Source organism: Rhinolophus hipposideros (genome assembly GCF_964194185.1).
Source record: "Rhinolophus hipposideros genome assembly, chromosome: 4".
In the NCBI taxonomy this organism is placed as follows: Eukaryota; Metazoa; Chordata; class Mammalia; order Chiroptera; family Rhinolophidae; genus Rhinolophus; species Rhinolophus hipposideros.
The window spans coordinates 80,885,572-80,911,017 of NC_138050.1; the positions used below are offsets into that span (position 1 = coordinate 80,885,572).

At 36.3% G+C, this 25,446-nt stretch overlaps 1 protein-coding gene across 10 annotated transcripts in view; it reads left to right on the forward strand.

The window, feature by feature from the left end:
- TBC1D4 (TBC1 domain family member 4) overlaps positions 1-25,446 on the forward strand; it is a 179,915-nt gene that overhangs the window by 111,693 nt on the left and 42,776 nt on the right. For all 10 annotated transcript variants that reach the window (XM_081045580.1, XM_081045577.1, XM_081045579.1 and 7 more), the window contains exons 4-8: positions 3,810-3,914; positions 9,437-9,569; positions 13,727-13,818; positions 14,101-14,211; positions 18,564-18,683. In XM_081045580.1, the coding sequence (XP_080901706.1) occupies positions 3,810-3,914; positions 9,437-9,569; positions 13,727-13,818; positions 14,101-14,211; positions 18,564-18,683 (561 nt within the window). The remainder of the gene's footprint in view (positions 1-3,809; positions 3,915-9,436; positions 9,570-13,726; positions 13,819-14,100; positions 14,212-18,563; positions 18,684-25,446) is intronic.

The window sequence follows — 25,446 nt, forward strand, 5'->3', positions numbered from 1 at the left end:
TATTATACCTAGTTTTTACAATACTATTGACTATATTCCCCATACTTTATTTCACACTCCCCTGATTATTTTGTAACTACCAATTTGTACTTCTTAATCTCTTCACCTTTCTCACCCATCCCCTAACCCCCCTCCCATCTAGCAACCATCAATTTATTCTCTGTATCTATGAACCTATATCTGTTTTATTTGTTCATTTATTCTGTCCTTTAGATTCCATTTACAGGTGAGATCATTTGTCTTTCTCAGTTTGACTCATTTCACTTAGCACAATATCCTCTAGGTCCATCCATGTTGTTGCAAATGGTAAGATTTCATTCTTTTTTATGGCAGAGTAATCCTCCATTGTATATATGTACCACTATTTCTTTATCTAATCATCTATCGATGAGCATTTCAGTTGTTTCCATGTCTTGGGTATTGTGAATAGCACTGCAGTAAACATAGGGGTGCATATATCTTTTCTAATTAGTGTTTTGGATTTCTTTGGATAAATACCCAGGAGTGGAATTGCTGGGTCACAATGTAGTTCTATGTTTAATTTTTTGGGGGAACCTCCATATTGTTTTCCGTAGTGCTGCACCAATTTGCAACCCCATTAACAGAGCAGAAGTGTTCCTTTTTCTCCTCATTCTCACCAACACTTGTTGTTTGCTGATTTATGATGCCCATTCTGACAGGGGTGAGGTGATATCTTTTTGTGGTTTTTATTTGCATTTCTCTGATGATTAGTAACATTGAGCATCTTTTCGTATGTCTATTGGCCATCTGTATGTCCTCTGTGGAGATGTCTATTCAGATCCTCTGCTCATTTTTTAATTGTATTGTGTGTTGTTTTGGTGTTGAGGTGTATTATGAGGGTTTTTTTAAAAAATAGATTTTGGATATCAACCCTTATCAGATGTATCATTGGCAAATATCTTCTCCCATTTAATACGATCTCTTTTTGTCTTGTTGATGGTTTCCTTTGCTGTGCACAAACTTTTTAGTTTGATGTAGTCACATTTGTTTATTTTTTCTCTTGTTTCCCTTGTCTGACAAGATAATATCAGTAGAAATATTACTAAGGGTAGTGTTTGAGAGTTACTTCCAATATTTCCTTTGGGAGTTTTATGATTTTGAGTCTTACATTTAAATCATAATCCATTTTGAGTTTATTCTTGTATATGGTGTAAAAGGTAGTCTAGTTGCATTTTTTTGCATGTATCTGTCCAGTTTTCCCAGCACTATTTATTGAATATACTGTCTTTACCCCAATGTATATTCTTACTTCCATTGTCATAGATTATACGATCATATAATTGTGAGTTTATTTCTGACTTTATTTCTCTCTACTCTGATCCATTGATCCATGTGTCTGTTTTTATGCTAATACCATGTTGTTTTGATTACTATGTCCTTGTAGTATAATTTGATATCAGGTAGTGTGATACTTCCAGCTTTGTTCTTCTTTCTCAGGATTGCCCTGGCTATTTGGGATCTTTTATGGTTCCATATAAATTTTAGGATTATTTGTTCTAGTTCTGTGAAATATGCCATTGATATTTTGATAGGAATTGCATTGCATCTATATATTGCTTTAGGTAGTATGGACATTTTAACTATATTAATTCTTTCTATCTGTGAGCATGGTATATGTTTCCATTTATTTGTATCTTCTTTAATTTCTGTCTTCAATATCTTATGATTTTCTGAGTACAGGTCTTTTACATCTTTTGCTAAATTTATTCCTAAGTATTTTATTTGTTTTTCTGATGCTGTTGTAAATGGAATTATTTTTCAAATTTCTTTTTTTTATAGTTTGTTATTGGTGTATAAAAATGCAACCGATTTCTGAATATTAATTTTGTATCCTGGTACTTTGCTAAATTCATTTATCAGTTCAAATAGTTTTTTTTTTTTTTTTGGTGGAATATTTGGGGTTCTTTTTCTATAGTATCATGTCATCTGAAAATAATGACAATTTTACTTCTTCCTTGCCCATTTAGTTGTCTTTTATTTCTTTTTCTTATCTGATTGCTGTGGCTAAGACTTCCAATACTAAGGTGAATAAAAGTGGTGAAAGTAGGCAACCTTGTCTTGTTCCTGATCTTAAGGAGAATGCTTTTAGCTTTTCCCCATTGAGTATGATGTTAGCTGTGGGTTTGTCATATGGCCTTTATTATGGTGAGATATGTTCCCTCTATTCCCACTTTGCTGGGAGTTTTTATCATAAATGCTGGATTTTGTTAAACATTTTTTCTGCATCTTTGATATGATTTTTTTTTCATTTTGTTTTATGTGGTGTATTATGTTAATTGATTTGTGGATATTGAACTAAACTTGCACACCAGGAATGAAGCCCACTTGATTGTTGTATATGATCTTTTTAATGTATTGCTATATTTGGTTTGCTAACATTTTGTTGATGCTTTTTTGTATCTACAAGTATGTTCATTAGGGATATTGACCTATAGTTGCATTTTTTTGTAACGTCTTTGTCTGGTTTTGGAATTAGGGTGATGTTGGCCTCGCAAAATGAGATTGGGAGCCTTACCTCCTCTTGAATTTTTTGGAATAGTTTGAGAAGAATAGGTGTTAATTTTTTTTTTTTTTAATATTTGGTGAAATTTACCTGTGAAGCCATCTGATCTAGAATTTTTGTTTCTTGGGAGTAAAAGGTAGTCTTTAATCATGAGTGGTACTAGATGGAGCTGACTTTTACCTCATGAATTGTAATCTCACTCCTCCTTATTGACTTTTTTTTAAATCAGTTGATTAATTTTTTTTTTCCATATCCATTGGATAGATTGAGCTTATTATTACAAAAGTAGTGGTTACCATTCCTCAAACATGCCAGGAACAATTATTGATATTTCTTAGTTCTAAATGTCAAAAATACCTTACAATAGGTGCTATTACTACTATTTTAAAATGAGAGATGGTGTCTCAGAGGTAATTATTAGCAGCCTAGCACAATATCTCATACCCAGTAGAGAGCTGAACTAAGATTGAAGCACAAATCTGTGTGACTCCAAAGCCATTTTTATTTTTCATTGAGATTTAGGTTCACTGCAGGATAACTTTAAATGCTTTGTCTATCTGGCTTTTCAAAGTGTTATGCTTGCTATTAACATAACAAGGTGCTGTCTTCTAATTGATATGTATATGTTCAGGCTGACAGATTCACAGATGATTTCAATTTTTTTATTAAGTATAGCTGAGGTTATTTAGTCTGCATTCAGGAAGTATAGTGATTGATTTGTGAATGTGGATAATTGATATATGCAATAATTTCTTTAATGTATTGTCTTCTAATAGGTGTGGCTCCTTCAATGTCTCTAAATAGACAAATATTCTGATATTTTTAATGCACCCGTTAGGCAATGGCATGACATTTCATTAGATCATTGTCAGTTATAGTTTTCCTGATTCTTAGCCTCATGTTGACAAGAAGAAGGTTTATGATGAATCATCAGAATACCTATTCTAAGAATACCAATAAACTGAAAACTCCATTACTTGCAATCACTGAATAGCAGTTTTATTACAAGAGACAATGGATCATGCCATCACGTTTTCCCTTCTGTGGCCCTGACTAAATAGAGTGTTTGTCTGAAACAAACAAACAAAAAATCTGGGTTTTTGCTCTCAACCTTTATTTTATATATCAAAAGGCGACCATATAAATTTGCCATGACATTTTGTCCCCTATTACAGTGTTGTAAAAAGAAATTCGTGGAAGTGTCAAAGCATAGAACTAGTGTTGATTTTCAAAGTGTTGATTAAAGGCCATATTATCATACACATTGCACTTCTTTCCCTTCCAGGGTATAAAGCATGTTGATCACTTTGGCTTTATCTGTCGGGAGTCACCAGAGCCTGGGCTGAGCCAGTATATATGTTACGTGTTCCAGTGTGCAAGTGAATCTCTGGTAAGTGATGTAATTGCTGTCCACGTTCTCCTGTCCACACTCTGCTAATGGGAGACTCGTCTCTTATGAACCCAAACCTCACATTGGAAAAAGAAGAGGGCATCTAGAAATACAATTCTGCTCTTTGAAAGTAGCACAACAATAGAAAAACAAAACAAAACAAAAAAACAAATTGTCATGGTAATTTTTAAGCCTAGATACTTTGTTGAGTTAACAAATCCAGTCATGCTACCAGGAATATTTTTAAAAGGTAGGAAAAGACAAACAATAGGAGAAAAGCTGTTACTTTTTCTATTGTTCATGTAAGAAGATAAGGAAGGCCTCTTACTTATTCTCTTAATTGCTGTAGCATTTCAGAATAGGTAATGCTTGTATCACTAGAGCAGAGAATGATTTTTTTCCCCTTTATTTCATTAGTCCTTGTTCTCATTTTTTAAATGCTCTATTCTTTGTGGTCTTATTTTAGCCTTCATTTCCTTCTTTGGAATTTGAAATTCAATTGTTCTCTCTAACATTCCCCTACCTCACCCCATTTATGGGCGCAGTTGGAGTTTAAGAAGAAATATGGAAGGTGAACTTGGAAATACATCTTATTGACTAAAAATATGTTGATGTTTTTTCCTAAAGTTTTTTACTTATTGTTCCACTTGTTTTATCTCCCCTAACCATTTTAACACAAACCTTTAGATACATCACTTTGAAGAAAAATATTTCCTTAGCTATATAATCCTCCCACAAGCATTTCTCCCAGGGAAATACATACCACTTAGACATGTACAAATAAGCCAGGCATAATTCTCCTTATTTCCTTGCTGCATGTTGCCATCTTTCCTGCCTAACTCTTTCCTTCCTTAACCCCAGTGTCGACAATGAGTTTAGGAAAAATGAAGAAATGGGAGTGAATAGTACAAAGGCATTTTCTGACTAATGCCCTCTGGGTCTCAACCTTTTTCTCTAGGGAATAAGTTAGTCACTTTGATGACTAACAGTTTCTTTCTCAAGAGAGTTCCATTTGAATTTTGTTCTCTCTAAATAATTAACTATAACTCTGAAAAATTCACATGTTGATATCTAAGTGACCACTGTGTAATCTGTTCAGTTCAGGACTCGAGATAGAAAGTTGAGAGTTGTTATTATGTCAATGATAGTTGAAGGCCTGGGAGTGGATGAGCACCCAGGGGGAAGAACGAGAGGGAAAGCCAAAGAAAGCTGGTGACACAACACTGGAAAATGCCAACCAAGTAAGAGTTAGGTAGAGAATGAGAATGTAGGATAATCTACCACTCTTCCCCACTCCTCACCCACCCCCTGCCCAGCTCATTCCTTACTCCTTTTCTCCTCTGACCTTCTTCCTAGCTAAGGCTGATTCTTCCACCATGTTCTAGATTCTTTACTCTCCTGCCTTCCCCAAACCTGTCATATATCCCATGTTTTATTTTGGCAGTTCTATTTTCCCAACTTCCCAATTTAGAAACCGTAATGCATTCTCTTTCACCTTCTATATCCACTGTTAATCAAATCTTACTAACTCAAGCTAGAAATGTCCCTTATGTGCATCTCTCCTCCTTTTTCTCTCTGTCTACACTCTGATTCTGGGCGTTCATCCTCTTAGACTATTATATTAGTGTCCTAACTAGTCTCCTTGCCACTGATTTAATCTGTCATCTCTCCACTTTGCATGCTATGCTGCAGTTTTCTTTCTCACCAAATGTACTCACCTGAAACTAATTCATGCCTCCTTGTTAAGGGACAAAAATCTAGATTGTCTAGCATGACAGATGAGCCTTCCTCATTTCTTCTCCAATCCCCACTGGAATGCCTCACCCTTTCATGAACTGTCCTCACACATGTTGTTCTGTCCCCTAAGCTGTTGTCTAGGCCAGCCCTCAGAGGCTGGTGCGATGGCTGGTGTGATGTTGCTTTTATTTGCATTGCTGTTGAATCAGCAAATGTTTCGAGCCTGAGACACATGAGATCAAGGATTTAAGTGAGTGGCTGGGGCTCACAGAAGTGCAGCTCAAGTTCAGAGATCACTGTTGGCTCCTCACACAGAAGGAGAAGTCTGCCTGTCAGAGGAGGCGGGAGCCAGGACTCACTGGCTTTATACTGTCAGCTGGGGAAGGCGACCATGTGGGCCTGTGAATCCACACAGACACTAAATATGGAGTGTGTGCCATTCTTCCATTATCTGCTTTCACATTCTCTTCCCTACTGTTTCATTGGATGTGAAGCAGGCCTGCTTTTGCTCTACTGTGACCCGTTTGCTACTGTGTACTTTTCAGGACCCCACTTAAATATCACATCCTAGGGATGCCCTTTATCAGGAATTGAGTATTTAGTTGCTCTGTCGTCAGTGTTCTTGCAATACACCTCGTTCATAGGTCTCTAACAGTTCCTACAAATCCCCACACTTATTTGTTCACAACTTTCTACTCCACTAGATCATGAATCCCAAAGTTTAGGACTGTTTGTGTTCTTGTCGCTTCCCCCAGTGTTCTAGGATATCAAGTGCTGTGAAGTGTGTTTTGAATGATGGAGTGAGTTGCTCTTAACTTCATGCAATCATTTGCTGAGTGCCGCTTAATCTCTGCTTTCTGGATAATCTATAGTAAAAGGAACACTATGTGAAAACTTATTTCCAACCCTTTTACAAATTTTGTTTGTAGTATTTAGTATATGCATTTTACCCCCATGCATGTAAAGTGAGTTTTGGAAACAGGGATTCAGAATAGAAAGTCTGGGAATGTGCTGCCTTTTTCCACCTTAAGAAGCGCTGTGACTAAGGCAACAGACTAGACTGGCTGAGAATGTGGTCCTATCACATTGAAGCTGGATCAGAATCTCTGTTTTGGCACCGTGGTTCTTAAGACGAGGCTCGTGTTAGAAACCCTGTTTATTCTACTTTTGTCAGAAGATATCTTAACTGAATAGTAAGGCATCAGAACTGCAAGCTAGAAGAAAAATTAAATATAAATTTCCTGCATAACAGAGGATGGTTCAAGCAGCTGACATATGGAACAAAACAGTCAATTATATATTACAGGTCTAAGCAGTGTTATGATTGATGTGGCTTGGCAGTTGTGTGAGACAAGGTATTGCAAAACCACTCATGCTGACTTCCCTGAGTACAAAGAATACACAACTAGCATTTTCTTTTCCTTCTTTGTAGCAATTGCTATGAATTGATAAATAGTATTGTGTTCTGATGGGCCATAGAGGGTCACACTGAAAGTTTAGATGCTCGGTACTCCTTCCTTCCTGCCTTTTTAAATTAGCTGAAGGCAGGTAGCTTGATTTTATTTAACCAACCTTTGACATTTGTAGAAAATATCATTTTCGCTTCTCCAAAATTGTTTTCAAAGGTGTGAAAAAAATTGAAATTACTACTTATAAACAAGGAAACAGTAAAACTCCACAGACACAGACAATGATATCTGTGGAATGGGAGGGTGTGGGGAAGACTCAGGCTACCAAGACCCAGGATTAAATTTTTCCAGAGAATTAGACTAGATAATCTTTTGAAGTTCTTATACATTCTGTGATTCCCAGACTTATTCTAAGGTGCTATAAAATACTAAGTTTGGTGTATAAATGTTTATGAGCATTATCTTTATTACAGATTTTCACTTAAGTATCACAAATTGGCTTTTTTTGTCCCATCTCATACTTTTCTTTTGCCTGATGGTAATGCTAAGAATACTTCCTTTTGGTTTGCATATGATTGCTTTATCTTTGCTCATTCCTTTCCTTCTAACCTTTTAACATGACCTATGATTTTCTTTTGTTGTACATAGACTAAAATAATTAAGTTATTCATACGTAGTACACTAATTCGAACTTGTAATTGCTCTGCTCCCATAATAGTATATATAGGCCATCCAGGGCAAAAAACAATGGTGGATTTTTTAAAAAATGAAACATTGAAAATTTCAGAAGTCAAAGTTTTTAGTAATATTTGTAGCTGGGAGAAATGGGTAGCCACGTTTCAGACACCAGTAAAATAGCCTTTTGTTTTTATCTAGAAATTGATAAGAAAATATGAAAGTTTAGTATTTCCATTGGAAGCCTTTTACAAGGCACAATTACTAAATAACAAATAATAAACCTATGTGAAAACTAAGTAGATGGCTAACCCCTTCAGTACCTTAAATAAATGAGAAGCAAGAAAACAAATACACATCTGCATAAGTAATCAAAATTGTTTTTGCAAACGTAGCAAAAAGCAAATGAAATAAAAATGCAAAGGCATTAAACGTGTGGTGCTTTTATTTTCTCGAATTAGAGGGCTTTATTTTTAAATTATTAAAGAACAGATTGAATAATTCATTTTTATTCATGGAGTGATATGAAACTATTCGGAAGCCTTTTAAAAAGTTGTAAATATAGTAAAACTTAACTGAATAATGACCGGCCGATGAGTGTTTGACCTCTCCTTTTGGTAATATCAGAAGAATAAAGTTTCTTTTTATTTTAGGTTCCTCATACACTCAAATGTAGATGTACACATAGATTAAATCCTTTAAATATTAGATTATTCTTAATCCAGGCCATAGGAGAAGGGGAAATGAAATCTTAAAAAAATAATGGTTTATGAGCATGGGGAATGGTTTTGAATGTCAAAGCCAGTTGAGGCTCTTAGTATTCCATAGCTCTCCATGCAGATTTTTGATTTTGATCTCAGTTCTACAGTGGGTAGGAAAACCCACTCATTACACTGATGTTTATATCATAAAGAAGGAGACGTGGACTGAAGTCAGTTCACCAGTACATAAAGATGAGAGGGTAGTTGACCTGGAAAAAGCAACCAGGAAACTAGAATGCTAGGTTCAAACTGATTGACTGAGTCATTGGAAGAGTAAGGAGGAAAGCAGCTGGCAGTTTTCAAGATGCTGGCTTAGTTGTGAGATCGCGCTGTTAGAGAACATGATGTCAGATCTTAGTGGCACAAATCAGAAGCCAATGATAATAAATTAGAAGCCATAGAGATAAGACCAGTGACATTCATAGACTTCCCCAGCATTATTTAAATTGAATTCACTTCCCCCAGAACTTTGCTTTGTTTTGCACACTAAAAATGATCCAGAAGGGTAAAGTAAATAGGATACCTATTAGCAAAAGTGAATAGGGAATCTATTTTGTTGCTCCCTGTATATTGCAGACAAAACTTCCAGAGATCTTTTTCTGATAAACTACCTAATTAAATAGAGCCCTGATTGACTATCAATTAAACTGTGATAGCATAAGACTTAGTGGGATTCAGAAATAGCAAACAAGTAGCAGGTCAGTAGTATATTACACACATTAAAAATGGTCTTTTTTCATCCAGCTTTCATACAGCTTTACATGTATCATTGAAGGTGTAACTTCATGACAATATTTTCTTTCTACCAGCTCTGGCGTCATCTAGATTCCATTATTTATTATTTAGTCAGCATCAACACAGTCTCACATGGCTGTTGGGATTTTAATATGTTACCATGAATGCAAACTTTTATAGACCTGAGTTTTGTTTCTTCTTATAGGTTGATGAGGTAATGCTAACTCTGAAACAGGCTTTCAGTACAGCAGCTGCCCTGCAGAGTGCCAAGACCCAGATTAAGCTGTGTGAGGCCTGCCCTATGCACTCTTTGCATAAGCTCTGTGAAAGGATTGAAGGTACAGTATAACTTGGCCTTGGCAAAAGGGGAGTTTGCTTTGGCGTTTGGGAAGTGAGAAAGTCGCTACTGTCACTGAATGGTTCTTTGTTTTGAGGTGAAACAAGAACCCAAAGAATCATTTCTCACATCCAGTCAAATTTGTGCCATCAGTCTCTCCTAGATTCTTGGCCTTCCCCCTACCCCACCCTCCCACCCCCCCCCCCCCCGCCCGTTTCTTTCTCTTTTTCTTTCTTTTAAATTTTAATTTTTTTTTTTTTTCCTGAAGGCAGACTTACGGAAGGGACTTGCATTTCCCACAGTTCTGAAGACTGCACTATGTACATAGTGGGAACTGACCAAATATTTGTTAAATGAATGAAGAGAGCCAAAACCATCTCAGAATGTCAACTGTTTATTTAAGTCTTTCTTTTCTTCCCTTCTCACTTGATGATGTATGCCTTTTCCCTGGCATGAAGCTTGTGTAGCTTTTGAAGGACTTTTGAAAATGACAGAGATAATTGATGTAATATCATAAAGCAGGTTTTAAAAAATGTGTTTTGGTGAGGGCCATGAGGGAGAGATGACTCTCTGACTCACTTCCCCTTTCTTTTTCTTATTGCTTACTAACAAAGAAGGTTGAAAATCACTGCAGGACAAGAGAAACACAATTTAATAAATTCTTGTTAAGCACCTGCTATGTGCCAGGCAATATGGTAGGTATTGGGAATCCAAAAGTGATTGAGGTGTGAGCTGTGTCCCCAGAAAGCTTACAGTCTAGAGTGGAAGACAGGAATGTGAGCACATCAATGCAATTCAGTATGACAGTTGTTAGGATGGATGGGGGGAGCACAAACTCCAGAACAAAGGAGAGAATGGTCTTGTCCTTGTAATTGCAAATTATGATTTCTTTTCAGTAGGCAGCAGAATCATAGGCACCTGGCAAAATCAACAATGAACAGCAGTGTTTATTGAATAGCCATTCAACAACGTGATCAAGGATGATCTAAATGTAATATTTAGATTTTAAAATTTGTAATTATAGTCCTACAGAATACACATTATTTTCAAACATGTATATAACCGTTACAAAATAGAGCATTTAATTACAATTACAATTATAATTATAATTGTAAAGAACAATTATAAAGAATTGTAAAGAACACATTATTTTTAAACATATATAACTTTTATAAAAATGGAACATTATTTTAAATATATGTATATATACACACACACATATATATATATATATATATATATATATATATATATATATATGTAACGTTTACAAAAATGGTACAGAGAATATTATAAATTTGTGGAAAAAAGGCAAGTTTATTCAAGAAATGGTGTTGGATCAATTTGCTGTCCAAAGAGAGAAAGAGTCCTCCTACTTATCCTACTTAAGTACATTGTAGAAGGATCAAAGTCCTTAGTGTAAACAAACAAAATATGAAAATCGTTAAAAGATAGTAAGAATATTATGTCCTTAAACCAGGAAGCCTTTTTTTAAGACACAAAAAATGCAAAACTATTAAAAGAAGACATCGGCAGATAAGACTTTATAAAAACTTAAAGTTTTTACATAACAACCACTTTCTTGGAAGTTAAATGATAAATGACAACTGAGGAGATAACATTGGTAGTCACAATTTGTAAGATCTCTTATTATCTGTTAGAAAAAGATAAAACTGCCAGTAGGAAATTATGCAAATCATATTAAAAAAACACTCCTCTGAAAAGGAAATTAAAAGGTTCAATAATAAAAATGAGAAGATGTTTAACCTCACTGCATGTCAGAGATGTGAAAAGGAAAACAGCAATGAGATACTCATCAGATTGACTGTTGATGAAATTGTAGGGATAATGACACACATATGTGATACTGATGGGAGTATGAAGTAGTATAACCAGTAGGGGGACAATTAATAGAAACTCACTGACCTAAAGTTACACACACCCTGCTAACTAGCAGTTCCATGTCTTAATAACAGAAAACTCTTATACAGGTTCTGAAGGTGACATTTTCAAGGTTGTATTGGTTATGAATAATGGAGAACTGGAAACAACCTCAAAGTCCATCAGTAGCATAATGGAAGTTTGTTCATATAATGGAGCAATTAATGGGAATGAATTTCAACTGTTTATCAACTTAGATCCATTTTAAAATTACATTATTAAGGGAAAAATAATTTGCTGAGTAACACATCCACTTTGATGCTATGTCTGGGAAAATACATAAAATAATACCCTATATTTCTTTAAAAATATTTTTTTTTTCTTCTAATTTGGTCTACTTTCAGAGTTACAGAAAAGTTTTAGAGAGTTTCCAAATATTTCTCCCCACCCTCTTCCATTGCTAACAACTTCTATAGCCTGGTGCAGTGATCAGAACAGGATATTAACGTTGGTACAATATTATTATCCAAACTCGACCCTTCACTTGGTCTTCACCAGTTTTTTCACTCATGTCCTTTGGTTTTGTTTTTTGTCCCAGGATTCCAGTCAGCATCCTACATTTTATGTAGTTGTTATTTCACCCTGGTCACCTGCAGTCAGCGAGTCTTCCTCAGTCTTTCCTTGTCTTTTGTGACCTAACATCCCCCACGAGTGTTGCTCATTACTTGGCTGAATGTCGGTCAGTTCGGCCTGTCTGATGTCTTCTCACATTTGGACCCAAGTCCCTCCTCCCCAGCAACAGCATTATGGGATGGCGCTGCCTCCTTATCATGGGCTTAAGAGATTGATCGCTTTTAGCACTGGTCATGCTGACCTTATCAGCTGGTCAGGGTGGTCTCAGGAGTTTTCCACTGTAAAATTACTATCGTCCCCTCTAGAATGAACTATTTCAGGGAAGATAGTTTGAATCTATACAAATGTCTTTTCTCTCATGCCTTTGTCCACTGAGTTGAGCATCTATCAAAGGCAAATTTAGCTCTATAATGTTCTCGTATTTTTAAAATGTAGAGCTTATTATATTACTTGGATAATAAAATATAAAGCATATTTAAAGGCAAAAAAGTGGCAGCAAATATGCTCCAAATGTTGATAGAATAATGATAAGTATTTATATTTTCCTCTTTGAATTTTTAGTTTTCATACCTCATGCTGCAGAAATAAGGTATTTCTATGTAGACAACGCTCAATGCTTAGGAGTAAAGAAGCAACTTTGTATTTCTCTCTCTGTTTATTTTTTTTTACATTGTAAGTACGTGTGTTTTCAAATATTATTTTTTATTACAGAAAAGGTGTTTTACACTTTCATACAAGCAAACAGTGTGTCGGAAGCTGGCCCTCACTCTGTAGAGAGCTATAGCACATGGGAAGGACTCCGTTTATATGTATGAGTATATATGGCTAGGCCTCAGTTTTATGGCATCAGAAGTGTTTATAGTTTTAGAGACCTTTCTAAAGAAAAAGAATACAAATTATGAATCCAGAATTAGCAGGGGTCCTCACAAGATCTTGAAGAAACTCTGAAACTTCAGCTTCCCTAGCTTTCAGTCCCGTGTATATTTGCCTCTCAGTATCACTGATGCACCCTAATCAGTTATTCCAAAACGGGGAGAAGAAGGAAGTGAAGTCAGAATCACAGCGGTGGAGGAGACGTGTACAATTTGAAAAAAAAACCTCCAGCTGTTTCCAATTTTTCTACTGAAATAAAGGACTGAAAAAACTTCCTGGGCTATGGATTTCATTACCTATTTCAAATAACTAGCCTCTTCTCCCTTTTTAAACCTAGGCATGTTAATGAGATACTAGAATAAACGACATAAAATAAAACAAAAACAATCATGTGAATGAGTTTTGTAACATATGCCTAAGGGACCTGTTACCGAGACTTTGCCAGCAAATAATAAGCTGTGGTAGGGAGTGGCATCACACTATCAAAATGAATTTTAGTGCCCGCTGTACCTGTATGTAATCAGAGAGATGTACACATCAGACTTCAGGATCACTGACAAGGGGCCATTGATTTTGGTGATGAGGTTTTCCATTGTGTTTTAATCATTCCATTCTAACAGTCCAACCACGGTTTGAAGTAGGCAGGAACACATCTCCTTGAGAAGATTTAACTTCAGAGTCTGTTGGCGAAGGGACAAGTTGCAGTGCATTATATGCATTTTGATCTCTGCAATTATACTGTTTAAAACTTACCCCCATCATTTCCCTCAGGTCTCTACCCCCCAAGAGCCAAGTTGGTAATTCAGAGGCATCTCTCATCCCTGACAGATAATGAGCAAGCTGACATCTTTGAACGAGTTCAGGTAACATTACTTACCATTCTTACAAATAAGATATAAGGAATGAGAATTGGATCTTGTTTTTCTAAGGTCCTTTTCTCATTTTTCTATCTGGAGTTAAAGATATATATCCTATGGTACTATTTGATAGTCTCTAGAATGCCACTGTTACTTTTGCTTCTAAGAAGAATGGAATGCTTAGCTTTATTTATGTTTGTCTGCCAGACAGATAAAACCAAGTGGACATAAAATAAGACAAGAGAAGCCGTGTTGACCTAGTGTGCTCTTGGTTTGTCTGTTCAACAGAAAATGAAGCCTGTCAATGACCAGGAGGAAAATGAACTCGTGATTTTACATCTGAGGCAGCTGTGTGAAGCCAAGCAGAAGACACACATTCACATCGGGGAAGGTCCCTCGGTGAGAAGGGTGTTTTTTCTTGACCTACTTTTGTTTTGTCTTTATATTTAGTCAAAATAGCACAGAAAATGGGAAAGGAGTTACTTTCCTGTGTGTTCTTATTTTTAGGGCTAAAGTCCTATCAGATTTGTTTTTCAGCGTTTTAGGAGTTTTACAGGAAATTTTAGCAGATATTGGCACATTGAGATAAAATAACGATGGTTTTAAAATGTAAAAACATCTGTGGTTTTCTGTATAAAACATTAATAACAAATATTCATAATTTAGAATAGACTTGCATTTTTAATTATATTAATCCATTGTTTTACTTCAAATTCATATGAATGTGAGGGAGGAAGAAGCTTTCCTCTACCCTTCTAGCTTCTTTCACTGATCTAATAATCAAATAGACATGAGACAGACTACTAATAGAAAATGACCAAATATAATTACATACATACATATGGCAGCTCGACATACATGAGCGGTTCAGAGAAATTAGAATGAGATACATATGACATTCTGAGCTCAGGATGAGGTAAGCCAACTGAGGCTTCAGGGGGGAGGAAGTTCATTCACAGGTTGAGGAGAGCAGATGTTGAGTCATCAGAAGTTTCCCCTGCCCTACAGATAGGTGATAAAAAGATATTTCTGGTGATAACTTTTATTATGGGCAAGACCCCTAATTTAAATTCTTTAAGGTAGAAGTAAAAGTTTCTTGTGAGCCTGCAGGATCTCCATTGTCTTCAGCTCAAAATAATCTACATGCAAGAGTAGCACATCTTGGGAAGGACTGTTCTGAACCCCTTCAAACATCTTGTTTCATTAAAAGCTTACATAGTCTTGGATGGTAAATGGCAAACACCAAAGAAGAAATAGTATCATAGAAACAGCTATTCTAGCTGCAGATGAAGGATGATTTTTTTGTGCACATGGTTTAGGATGTGTTCCCGATTGTATAGCTGAAGGAAGAACATCTGCAACAGCATGGAAGGAGCTGATGACATATTTATGTCTCAATAGCACTAATTCAGGTTATGTCTTTATTTCACGTTATTCAGAAAAAAAATCACATATCACTTTATTGGTGATTCCTTAATTTATTAATTGAACAAGGTCTTCTAGAGAACTTTTTATGAGCTAAGCTGTGTGATAATGATGAACAAAAATGCCATGAATGAATGATGTTCCTTCTAGAGAAGAGCTTAAATATTCCAAAGGAGATGGCAAACAGATAAATGGGCACAAATAATAGAGGCAACAAAAGGCTTTTTAAAAGAATGTGCAATGAGCACAAAAGTTGCTGTCTTTGCTTCAGAGCAGGAGTGGACAGTAAGGGTAAAGGGTACAATTAAAGAATTCAAGAGGAAGACTTTTTTGGGGGGCCAGGAGGAATTTTAAGGGAGATGAGATTTGCTAATCAGAAAACTTGAGGAGGCGTGTTTTAGGAATGAAACATTGAACACAAAATTGTGTAGTAACTTTGTGACCATAAGTGAACACGCTTCTTGCAGGCCCTTGAAATAGTTTTAAGGGTATGCTTAGGGGTTGGTGAGGAGTAAGGCTGGAAGGATAGGCAACTGTGAGATGATGAAGAGCCTTCAGTGCTAGGCCCGACTTTGTCATTGACGGATTTCAAGTAGGAGCGTGAGAAGATCAGATTTGTACTTTAAAGAGATACTTTAGCTGTCCTAGTGATTAGTGGGCAAGTTGGTGGGTGAGGGTGTTGACAAATGTTAGGACTGAAGTCACATTCTCAAATGAGGAGAATTTTGTCATGGAATATGTAAGAAGGGATTCATTCAATTATGATTTGAGCCCTCAAACTTTTATCATGTGCATACTATATACTATGTGGGGATGATGAATAATGGCAGCTCTTTTCTGCCATCTGCCTAACTGTTTAGGAGGAGAAACCAACATGTCATCAAATAAATTAAAATATGGAAATATGGTGTGATTGGTACAATGACCTAAGTATGCTCCAGGAAGAAATAGCACTGGTATATAGATAGACTGAATGACTGTGTCATGAAAATTTTATTTTGTCTTGGAGAGAGGCTGAAATACAATACAGGAGATATGAGGAAGGGACTGAGTCAAAAGTTACTTAGCATTCATTATGCTTCAGCTTCAGGTGTTCACTGCAGTGATCAGGCAGCTACACCATCCATGATATGGAGTACAGCATAAAGAATAGTCAGTGGAACTGTAACAGCTATATACAATGTCAGAGGGGTAGTGGATTTGGGGATGGGGATTGTCACTTTGTGAGGGATACAAATGATAAATGTCTAACTATTACATTGTCTCGTACGCCTGAAACTAATAAAAAACAAAGTTATTTAGCAGGCATGTTTATTAGGACTTAGTGACTGATGGGATAGACAGGGAAAGGAAGGGAGGGGGAGTTGCTGGGACAGACTTCAAGGTTTCAGATTTGGGGGAACTGGAAGAAATCGAGCTAGAAAATACAGAAGGAAGACAAGAGGCGGGTAGTGGATGGAAATAACAAGTAAGTATTCAATTTAGGCAATGTGTTTGGAATCTAATAAAAAAATGGATTTGGTGCCCATGGAGGAATTTGAGTTGATAGTATAAATATGGAAGACAATGATCTTTAGCACAGATTTGAAGTCAAAAGGGGATATACTGAGGAACACCCACATTTTAGGCAATGAGGTGAATTAAAATTGAGCCAGTGAAAAAGACTGAAAGGGAATAATGGGGTAGAAGGAGACTTAAAAGATTTTATGGTAGGTGACCAAGGTCGGAGAAAAGTTGAAATAAGATCACCAATGGTCAATGATACAAGAAGATCCAGAAGCATAAGGACTGATATTTATTCATGGGTTTGCTTGTATCAGTCATTGATGGGGATAGTCATGTTGACTAAAGCGGTGTGTGAGTCGTACATTTTCTTTGTGATGGAGGACACTAAAGATCATTGAAGAGGAGATTTTATTTTAGCAACCTTTTTGTTTTCCTGCTGGTAGTTCTCCCCCATCTCTCTTTTTCCTTTCCTCATCCTGCCTTTTTTTCCCTTCCTTCCATTTATTTGCCTGGTGTTTGCTGAACAGCTACTGTGTCAGGAGGGAAGTGCCAATACCATTTCCCTCTTTAGGTTGGGTCATTTCCTAAAAGCCATAGAATAACGAGTCATCCCGGTCCGTTATAAACACCCAGTCCAGCCCACCTCCATATCCATTGTTCCCTTTCTTGATGGGGTCATATTTCTTTTCTCAGTAACTTCTTAGACTGGTCCATGGAGCCACTTCTTGTATGGAACTTTCTTGCCTCCTGCATAGACTGTGCTGATGCCTCCAGTCTGCTTTTTCTTTGTCCTTCAGGTGATTTCTGAACACTGTTTTCAGATACATCTTCCCCAAACATGACTTTCTCAGTGATGCCCCTCAGTTTATACATTCTGATCAGGGATTCTTCCTAGTCAAGGTTTTATCTCCAGCCACACGTTCCCAAGTTACCTTCCACCACTTCCCTCTGTTTTAGCCAAATGCCTGCACTGGCTCTCTGTCCCCTGAGCACTGGCCTTTATGATTTTGCTCACACCATTCCCAGGTCTGGGAATGTCTTCATCCTCTTATTTTTTCTACTTTCTGAATCATGCCTATCCTTCTTCCTGACCACTGAGACCTATAACCAATTTTCTTGCTTCCAGATTTGATTCTTGTTGCTTTGTGCCACCACTTAATGTGAATATATTCTATCCCCAAGCAAATGATAAAGTTTCTCTCTTGGAAGTTTCCTGGCACTAACAACCATGAAATATACCATAGTAGCTTCTTACTTCAATAGTATAAAATATAGCAAGAACCTAATAGAGCGAACACACTGTAGATTCCCATACAATTTATCACTATCAGTGAATAATTTGTTGATCTAACAGATAAATGACTAACTCACAAATGAAAATGGAATTGTAGCAGAGGCATTAACAGAACGCAGCTTTACTAGAAGGTGTTTTGTTTATTGAAATATATTTCCTGTGTTTTCCATGGTAATTTGGATACAAGTATGCAACTTGGAAAGGGGTGATTATAGTAGTTAATCAAAATAATAAAATTGTTGTTTCAAGTGTAATTTTTGTTATATGCAGCAGGATATATTAGTGGAAAGAAAAAACATAAAGGAAATATCTTCTGTCTGTCTTTTTTATTATTTACAGTATTAAAAATTAAATCATTTTCCTTATAATCTGTGTGTTCACAATGTGGAACCTAAATTATTACTCCTTAATAGAGCTACAGAAGAATTCTTGTGCTTTTTAATGGCTTAGTTATAAGCCTGTTTTCAAAGCCTCATTTAACTTTGAGTATTTCCAACCCAAAATTTATCTGTTTTTCTTTCTGTAGACTATTTCAAACAGTACAATCCCAGAAAATGCAACAAGCAGTGGACGGTTCAAACTTGACATTCTGAAAAATAAAGCTAAAAGATCTTTAACTAGCTCCCTGGAAAATATCTTCTCAAGGGTAAGATCACACTGAGACTCTTTTAGGTATTACTGTCTATGTTTTCTAACTGCATTGCTTCATTCTTAACTGGCTCACAGAGTTCCTTAAAAAAAAAAAGAAAAAGGAAAAAACTACTAAGATTAATTTAGTTAATATTTATTTAAGAGAATCTCTTAAACTAAGTTACATTCTCAGATATAGATTTATTCTGGTGCTTATAATACCTGAATTTGAGTAATAGAGATTCAGTAGTAGACATATATATAGAAAGCAAAATTAGAATATTGATGCCCAATACTATAGGAATTTTTTTATCATTTACCACATAAAGTTATAAAGAAGCCATTCTTTCGCTCATTTTAGGAGCTGATAGGAAATACTGAAAATAGTGAATATAACGTAACAGAAACTTATGTATTTTCCTTTCAGTAAATTTGGAGGGAGGAAACATTGTACTTACGAATGAGCCAAATGATTCCTTTTGCCCATCATTTTCCTTTTCCTGAACTATTCAGTTCTAAAGCTGTCAGTTGAGATAAAACAAGGTAGATGGAGGGCAGTAGAGCCACAGTGGCCCAGAGCAGGGAGACAAGCCTATTAAGGGTGGCCCAATGCAGCCTGTGGAATCAGAGTGTGTTGAGAGGGTCAGTTTAGGAGGGCCACCTGGTTCTGAATATCAGAGCCTGAGCAGGCAAGGAGGCCTTCCCAGCAGAGCCAGAGTGGAGGGGAGAAAGCATTCAAGGTGCCCGATACTAGGAGATAGAGGCTGAGCAGGGGGAGGATGGCATCCATGTGTGAGGGTATTAGAACCTGAGTAGGATGAAGAGAATGCCTGTGAGGTGGCAATTATGGAGATTGGTTACACACAGGGGATTGATTAAATATGTAAGTGTATCAAGAATAATGGGATTCCAGGAGAAGGGAATTACAAATGTGAAAAGGGAGAAATTAGAGTAAATGATTCAACTCCGAGGTAACAGTATGGAATCTTGGTTATCTATCTATCTTTTGGAGCAACAGAATTTTATATATAATATTATACATATGTTATACTATATGTTTTAGCATGTGTGTAAATGTGTACATATGGTCCACTGATAGGAGATGGGAATAGCTTTTCTACACCTAGCAGATAATAAATCAAGCCTGGTTGGGTGACACTTACCACCCAGATTTTGGTTTCTATGTATTATTCTATAAGAAGGAACTGGAATCCTGGGAGAAATGGCTAATTCCAGGACTGCAGGGAAAGTGCAAGGTAAGTCTGGAGCACCTTGTTATTCTGGATAGTAAGGAAGTGCTCAAATAAAAATGGCCATATGTCATAAAGACATGAAAATCTTGTGGGTCTCCCATTAGTGACATCTGAGACAATATGAGGATCAAAATAAATGGTGGCAACAGATTGTAACCTGTTGCGTAACATAGGAAACAATGAGTGTGTTCTTATGGGAAAAATAAATGGGTATTTTGAAAGTTTGAGCATGATCAGGAGACATGCTAGATTTAATTAATACTTATTAATTACAAAGAGGAAAACAGTAGCTTTGCAATGTAGCCTTCTCTCTTCTCTCCCTCGCTTCCACAGTGTTTTAGTGAGAATTTTCATAGAAAGGCCATTTATGTAGGTGGTCAGAGGAGCTGAATTCAAAGCTAGTCCTAGCAGATTTTTATATTTATGATTATGGACAAGTTATTTGCCTTTTCTAAGCCATAGTTTTGCATTCTGTGCAATGGGTAATACCTGCTTACCTCACATTACGGCGAGGATGAAATGTCACTGTGTTAGGAGAGTATCACACCACAGATATGAAGTGGTATGGACGATAGGAGCTCTGAATCCTCTGTCATTTACCAAGTGAAAAAGGGGTAGGTATGTCGAGTGTTAGTCTCTTTATCCCCATTTACCGTGTTTCCCCGAAAATAAGACCTACCTGGAAAATAAGCCCTAGCATGATTTTTCAGGATGACATCCCCTGAACATAAGCCCTAATGTGTCTTTTGCAGCAAAAATTAATATACGACCTGGTGTTATTTTCGGGGAAACACGGTAGTACCTTGCCATCCTGCACCATCCTTGCACGGCTGACTTTGAAGTGCCACTTACATAGCCTTGAACGATTGTAATGACTCTAAAAGAGCAAGGACACAGCCGATCTATTTTGGTCAAGGTGGCTACTGTAGCTTTTGTGTCATAAATGCTGCCAAGTATCCTAAATTATGTGACCTAACAAGGTCTTGCCTGCACCGTGTGCAGCAGAACGGACTTGCTGGGAAGGTTGGCAGCCACTCATGTTGTATTAAAGGTTACACAGAAAGGGGGTTGTATGTACTTCTCAAATTTGTCAGTTCAGTGTTTTCTCTCTGGGTGACGTAGTAGAACATTGATACTCCAGTCATAAAGTTTGGTTTATAATTGCTGCCGTTTTTAAATGACAAAATAGTTCATATAACTAATGATAGTTGTTTATGAAATACGATACATTGCTAAATAGCTGAGAAGCTCAGCTCACTAATGATTACAAAGTGGGTCCAAGGGAGAAGGCTTGACACATGTATTACCAAATCAACTGAAAAAGTTGTCTGTTCAAAGGTGAAAAGACAGTCTTGTATTCTGGTTGTTCATTGGTTTCTTTTTATTAAGTGGAAGTTTACCAAAAGAGAAATACTTATGAATATATTTATGAATACATACATTTCCAAAAGAAGAGTATAATATAAAGTGTGAATCATTGGAAAACAGTCCTCATTTCATGCTTTCTTCAGTGTAATGTCCACTGTCCTTACTTGTTGAAATGCTTGAAGTAATGATTTTAAAGTGAGTTTGTTTCTCTTACACACACACACTCCTCACACACACACACACACACACACCCTGTGAATCAATCCCCACTGTGAGTAAAATGTGTGATTACAGTTGCTGTTCTAATAAAGCACATGGTTTGACATCCACCTGACTACTTTCTTTATTGTGACCAAGTAATCTGTTTAAAATAACTAGGCAGGTTGGCATGTAAGTAGCAGCTAAAAAATAGTGGAAAGTGACCTGGTCTTAACAATATTTTCCTCTTGACCACACACATTTACCCAATAATTTATCAGCCACAAATTATATATATATATATAAAATATATGTATTATATACAATAATACTTAATATAATATATGTAATATATATAATTATATATAATTATAATACTATAATATAATTATATATTATAATATACATTATAATATATAAATATATTATAACATATATATTATACATATTATAATTTGTGTATATAATATATATGTACACAAATTATATATATATGTTATATATATAATTTGTGGCTGATAAATTATTGGGTAAATGTGTGTGGTTATATATATATAATAAATATATATATTTGGAAGTATGTCATATTATAGTATGGATCTGAAGAACTGTAAGAGACTTGATCAGGTTCTAGCACATTTGCAAAATTATACTTAACCAATATAGGCTAGTTAGTTTTATTTGTAATCTTACTTTCACAAAGCTCTGTCTTTAGGAGAGACTATGAATAAGAGCTCAAGAGCTTCACTTTTAAATTGTTCTTCCTGGGTTCCATTCACTGCTCTGTTAACGAGCTGTGTAAACTTTGGCAACATAATCTACCAGAACTTCAGGTCTCCTTGTCTGTAAAGTTTGCTTCTATGAAACAAGGTATCATAAATATAAAACAATCAATTGAGAACAAGAAAAAGCTGTAAAACCTTTCTGATGGTGAACATAAAAAGGAAAATTCAATAGAAGCTAGGAAGCTAGAGTTGAAGAAATCTTCCAGGAAGTAAAGTAAAATGACAAAGAAATGGAAAATAGGAGAGCAGGGTGAAAAGGTAAATGAACAGTCTGAAGATCCAAAAACAAGGTGGTAGGAATTCCAGAAAGAGAAAATGCATGCAGAAATTTTCGAAGAAATCATTTTAGAAATTTCTCAGAGCTATTGGGCTTGTTTCCAAGTTCCGTGGACTCAGAATAGGCATAACATGATGATTGAATAAAGCCATGCCAAGGCACATTGTTGCAAAATTTCAGAGTGCCCAAGGATAAACTTAGAATCTGTTCCAGGGAAAAATAGCAGGTTATACAAAGTCTCAAGAATGACAATGACAGTAGACGTCTGTGCCAGAAGACACTTACACAATGCTACCCTATGCTGAAGGAAAGTTTCTAACCAGAATTATGTATTTAGCCAAACCACTAATGAAATATAAGCATAGAATAATGACATTTACAGACATGTAAAAAGAATTACTTCCCAATTTCCCTTTCTCAGGTAGCATAAAATGAGGAAGTAAACTAAAAAAGAGGAAGACATGGGAATCAAGGAAACAGAAATTCCAACATAGGGTAACATTAGTAAGCCTGCATCACAACCAGTCCACACTGGGGAAGGAAGACACGTCTTCACAGTGGGTAGCCCAAAGAAAAAGAAATAGTTGTAATTGATGGATTATGTGATGTTTGACCATACTGAGATCTGTTGGTGACTTTTGTAATACATTAGTGATCGCTGAAGCAGATAACTCCATGAAAAACAAACTATACAAGTTATGAGTTGTAATAATAATCAAATATGTAGCTCAGGTGCAAACAATATTTACAAAGTCATAACAGTCTAAGCAGAAAATATTGTGATATAACTATGTTGAGAGAAGAGGGAAAGAGAGTGTGGATGGGGTTGGGTAATGAAGTAAGAATACTAAAGTCTCATCTTCCAGAGTAGAGAGTCAATAGATAGTACCTAAAATGGAAAGATTGAGGAATGGTAATATAAGTTGAATAACAGAAGCATCAAATGTTTACTTTTGGGGAATGGAATTCAATGTATGAGAGAAGGGAGTGGTGACTGTCACTTCTTGTTATAAGCTTGGTAGCACAATTTGACTTTTAAAATTTTGTGTAGGTATTATTTTGATTAAAAATTAAAATGAAATTTAACCCATGTCCCTCAAAAAGATTAAATTCAAGAATGTATGGTGACCAACTTTAAAACTGTAAACTGTTATACAAATATTGTGTGTTTTTATTTTGCAGAGTCACTGTCACACTGACTTGGCGTGTATTTCTCATTATTCTTTTTAGAACTTCTCCATGTGTTTTAGTGTTAATGTAAAACTCCTTCGTCTGTATTTTGTACGTTGGGGCCTTCTGTATGATGTGGTTCTCAGCCTGCCTTTTCATCCTCTTTCCTGCCATAGTTGGCTTCATTTTCTTCCTATATAAAGTAAGGGTAATATATGAGACAATCTCTTAAGTTCCTTTTTTTAGATCATTTATGAAATCCATAGCAAAGGAATATGTGAAAAGAAAAATAAGATTCAGTTCATCAGTGTGGAAGCAGACTTATATAGTCCTGTAGAGAGTAATGCTTTATTCGAGCATTATAGTTTTGCATTATGGAATAATGAATGAAGCTAAACCCATATACTTGAGGATGCAGTTTTCTCTTCTTAACCTGTGTTTACTATGATCCTATAATGTGAGTTATGATATTTCTAAGCTAGGTTGTGGGGAGGTTGTATGTATTAAGCCATTTTCTTTATAACTATTGTGGTCAGTTGTGTTGTACCTTCTATTTGTGTTTATCTGTATGAGACACAGTTAATGGGGCTCTCATTGATGTTATGATTGTATGGATGAAAAAAAATGACCAAAATAACTCAAAAAGCTTGGTTTGAGTATCTATTTATCTAGTGGCTGATTTAGGCATAATGGAAATAGCTGTGAATAGTTCTGTTTACTGTGCTGGACTGGCTGTTAATACTGGCAACAAATTTGAGTGAACCACAAAAGGACCGATTTAATGCTAACATACAAGGGAGGTGTCATCAAACAATACAGTGAATGTTTAAACTAAAAAAAAAAAGTATTATAGTAAAAGGCACATTGCCATTAATCCCCCTCAAAATACTCTCCCTCGCTTCGAACACATGTGTCCCATCATTCTTGCCACTTTCTGAAGCAGTATTGGAAGTCCTCTTTTGTGAGTGTCTTTAGTTGCGTTGTTGTGGCTGCCTCGATGTCCTGAATCATTTTGAGTCTGGGGAAGAGTCAGAAGTTGCACGGTGCCAGATCCAATGAAAAAGGTGGATGAGGACACACTGTAACGTTTTTATTTAACAGAAATTGCTGTACCAGAAGCAATGTGCGACACGGAGCCTTTTGGTTGTGAGCACAAATTACGGTGAATGCTGCTGCCGAGTGCCATCCAACAGAAAGGCAGGGGTCTTTAATATGGGAAGTGGTGCGTCAAACCTTAGTTATAGTGTGTGACATGTCTCAACTTGTTCGGTGCAGTCAGTCAGATGTGAGCTACAGTTGAGAGAAGGTGTGTTTTAAAGTGTGCCGTATATTCATCCACCGACTCCACAAAGCTGGGGACATCAGGAGGCCCCTGGGTCCGGCTCAGCCATCATTACCTGCAGCTTGGCTGTTGTTGATTTCCCAGCTCCTCAGCTCTGCCTGGAACGGGGTCACTGTCGTCTTGAACTCCCCCGTGCACAGCCTTCTGCCATGGCATTTATTCCAAGTACTGTCCTTTGCTGCCCACACATTCAGTCAGTGATCAAATCTTCCAAGTTGTTAATATTTCTTTTGTTTTTTGCAATTGGAGTAAAGTTCACTAATCCTAAGGTTACAATTTGATGAATTTTCCATGTGCTCTGCATCTGGATAGCTTCAGAACAAAATAAGGTGAAGGCCCTTATCCTGCCCCGTAGAAGGCTTCTTTGTGTTCTTTCCAAAATTGTA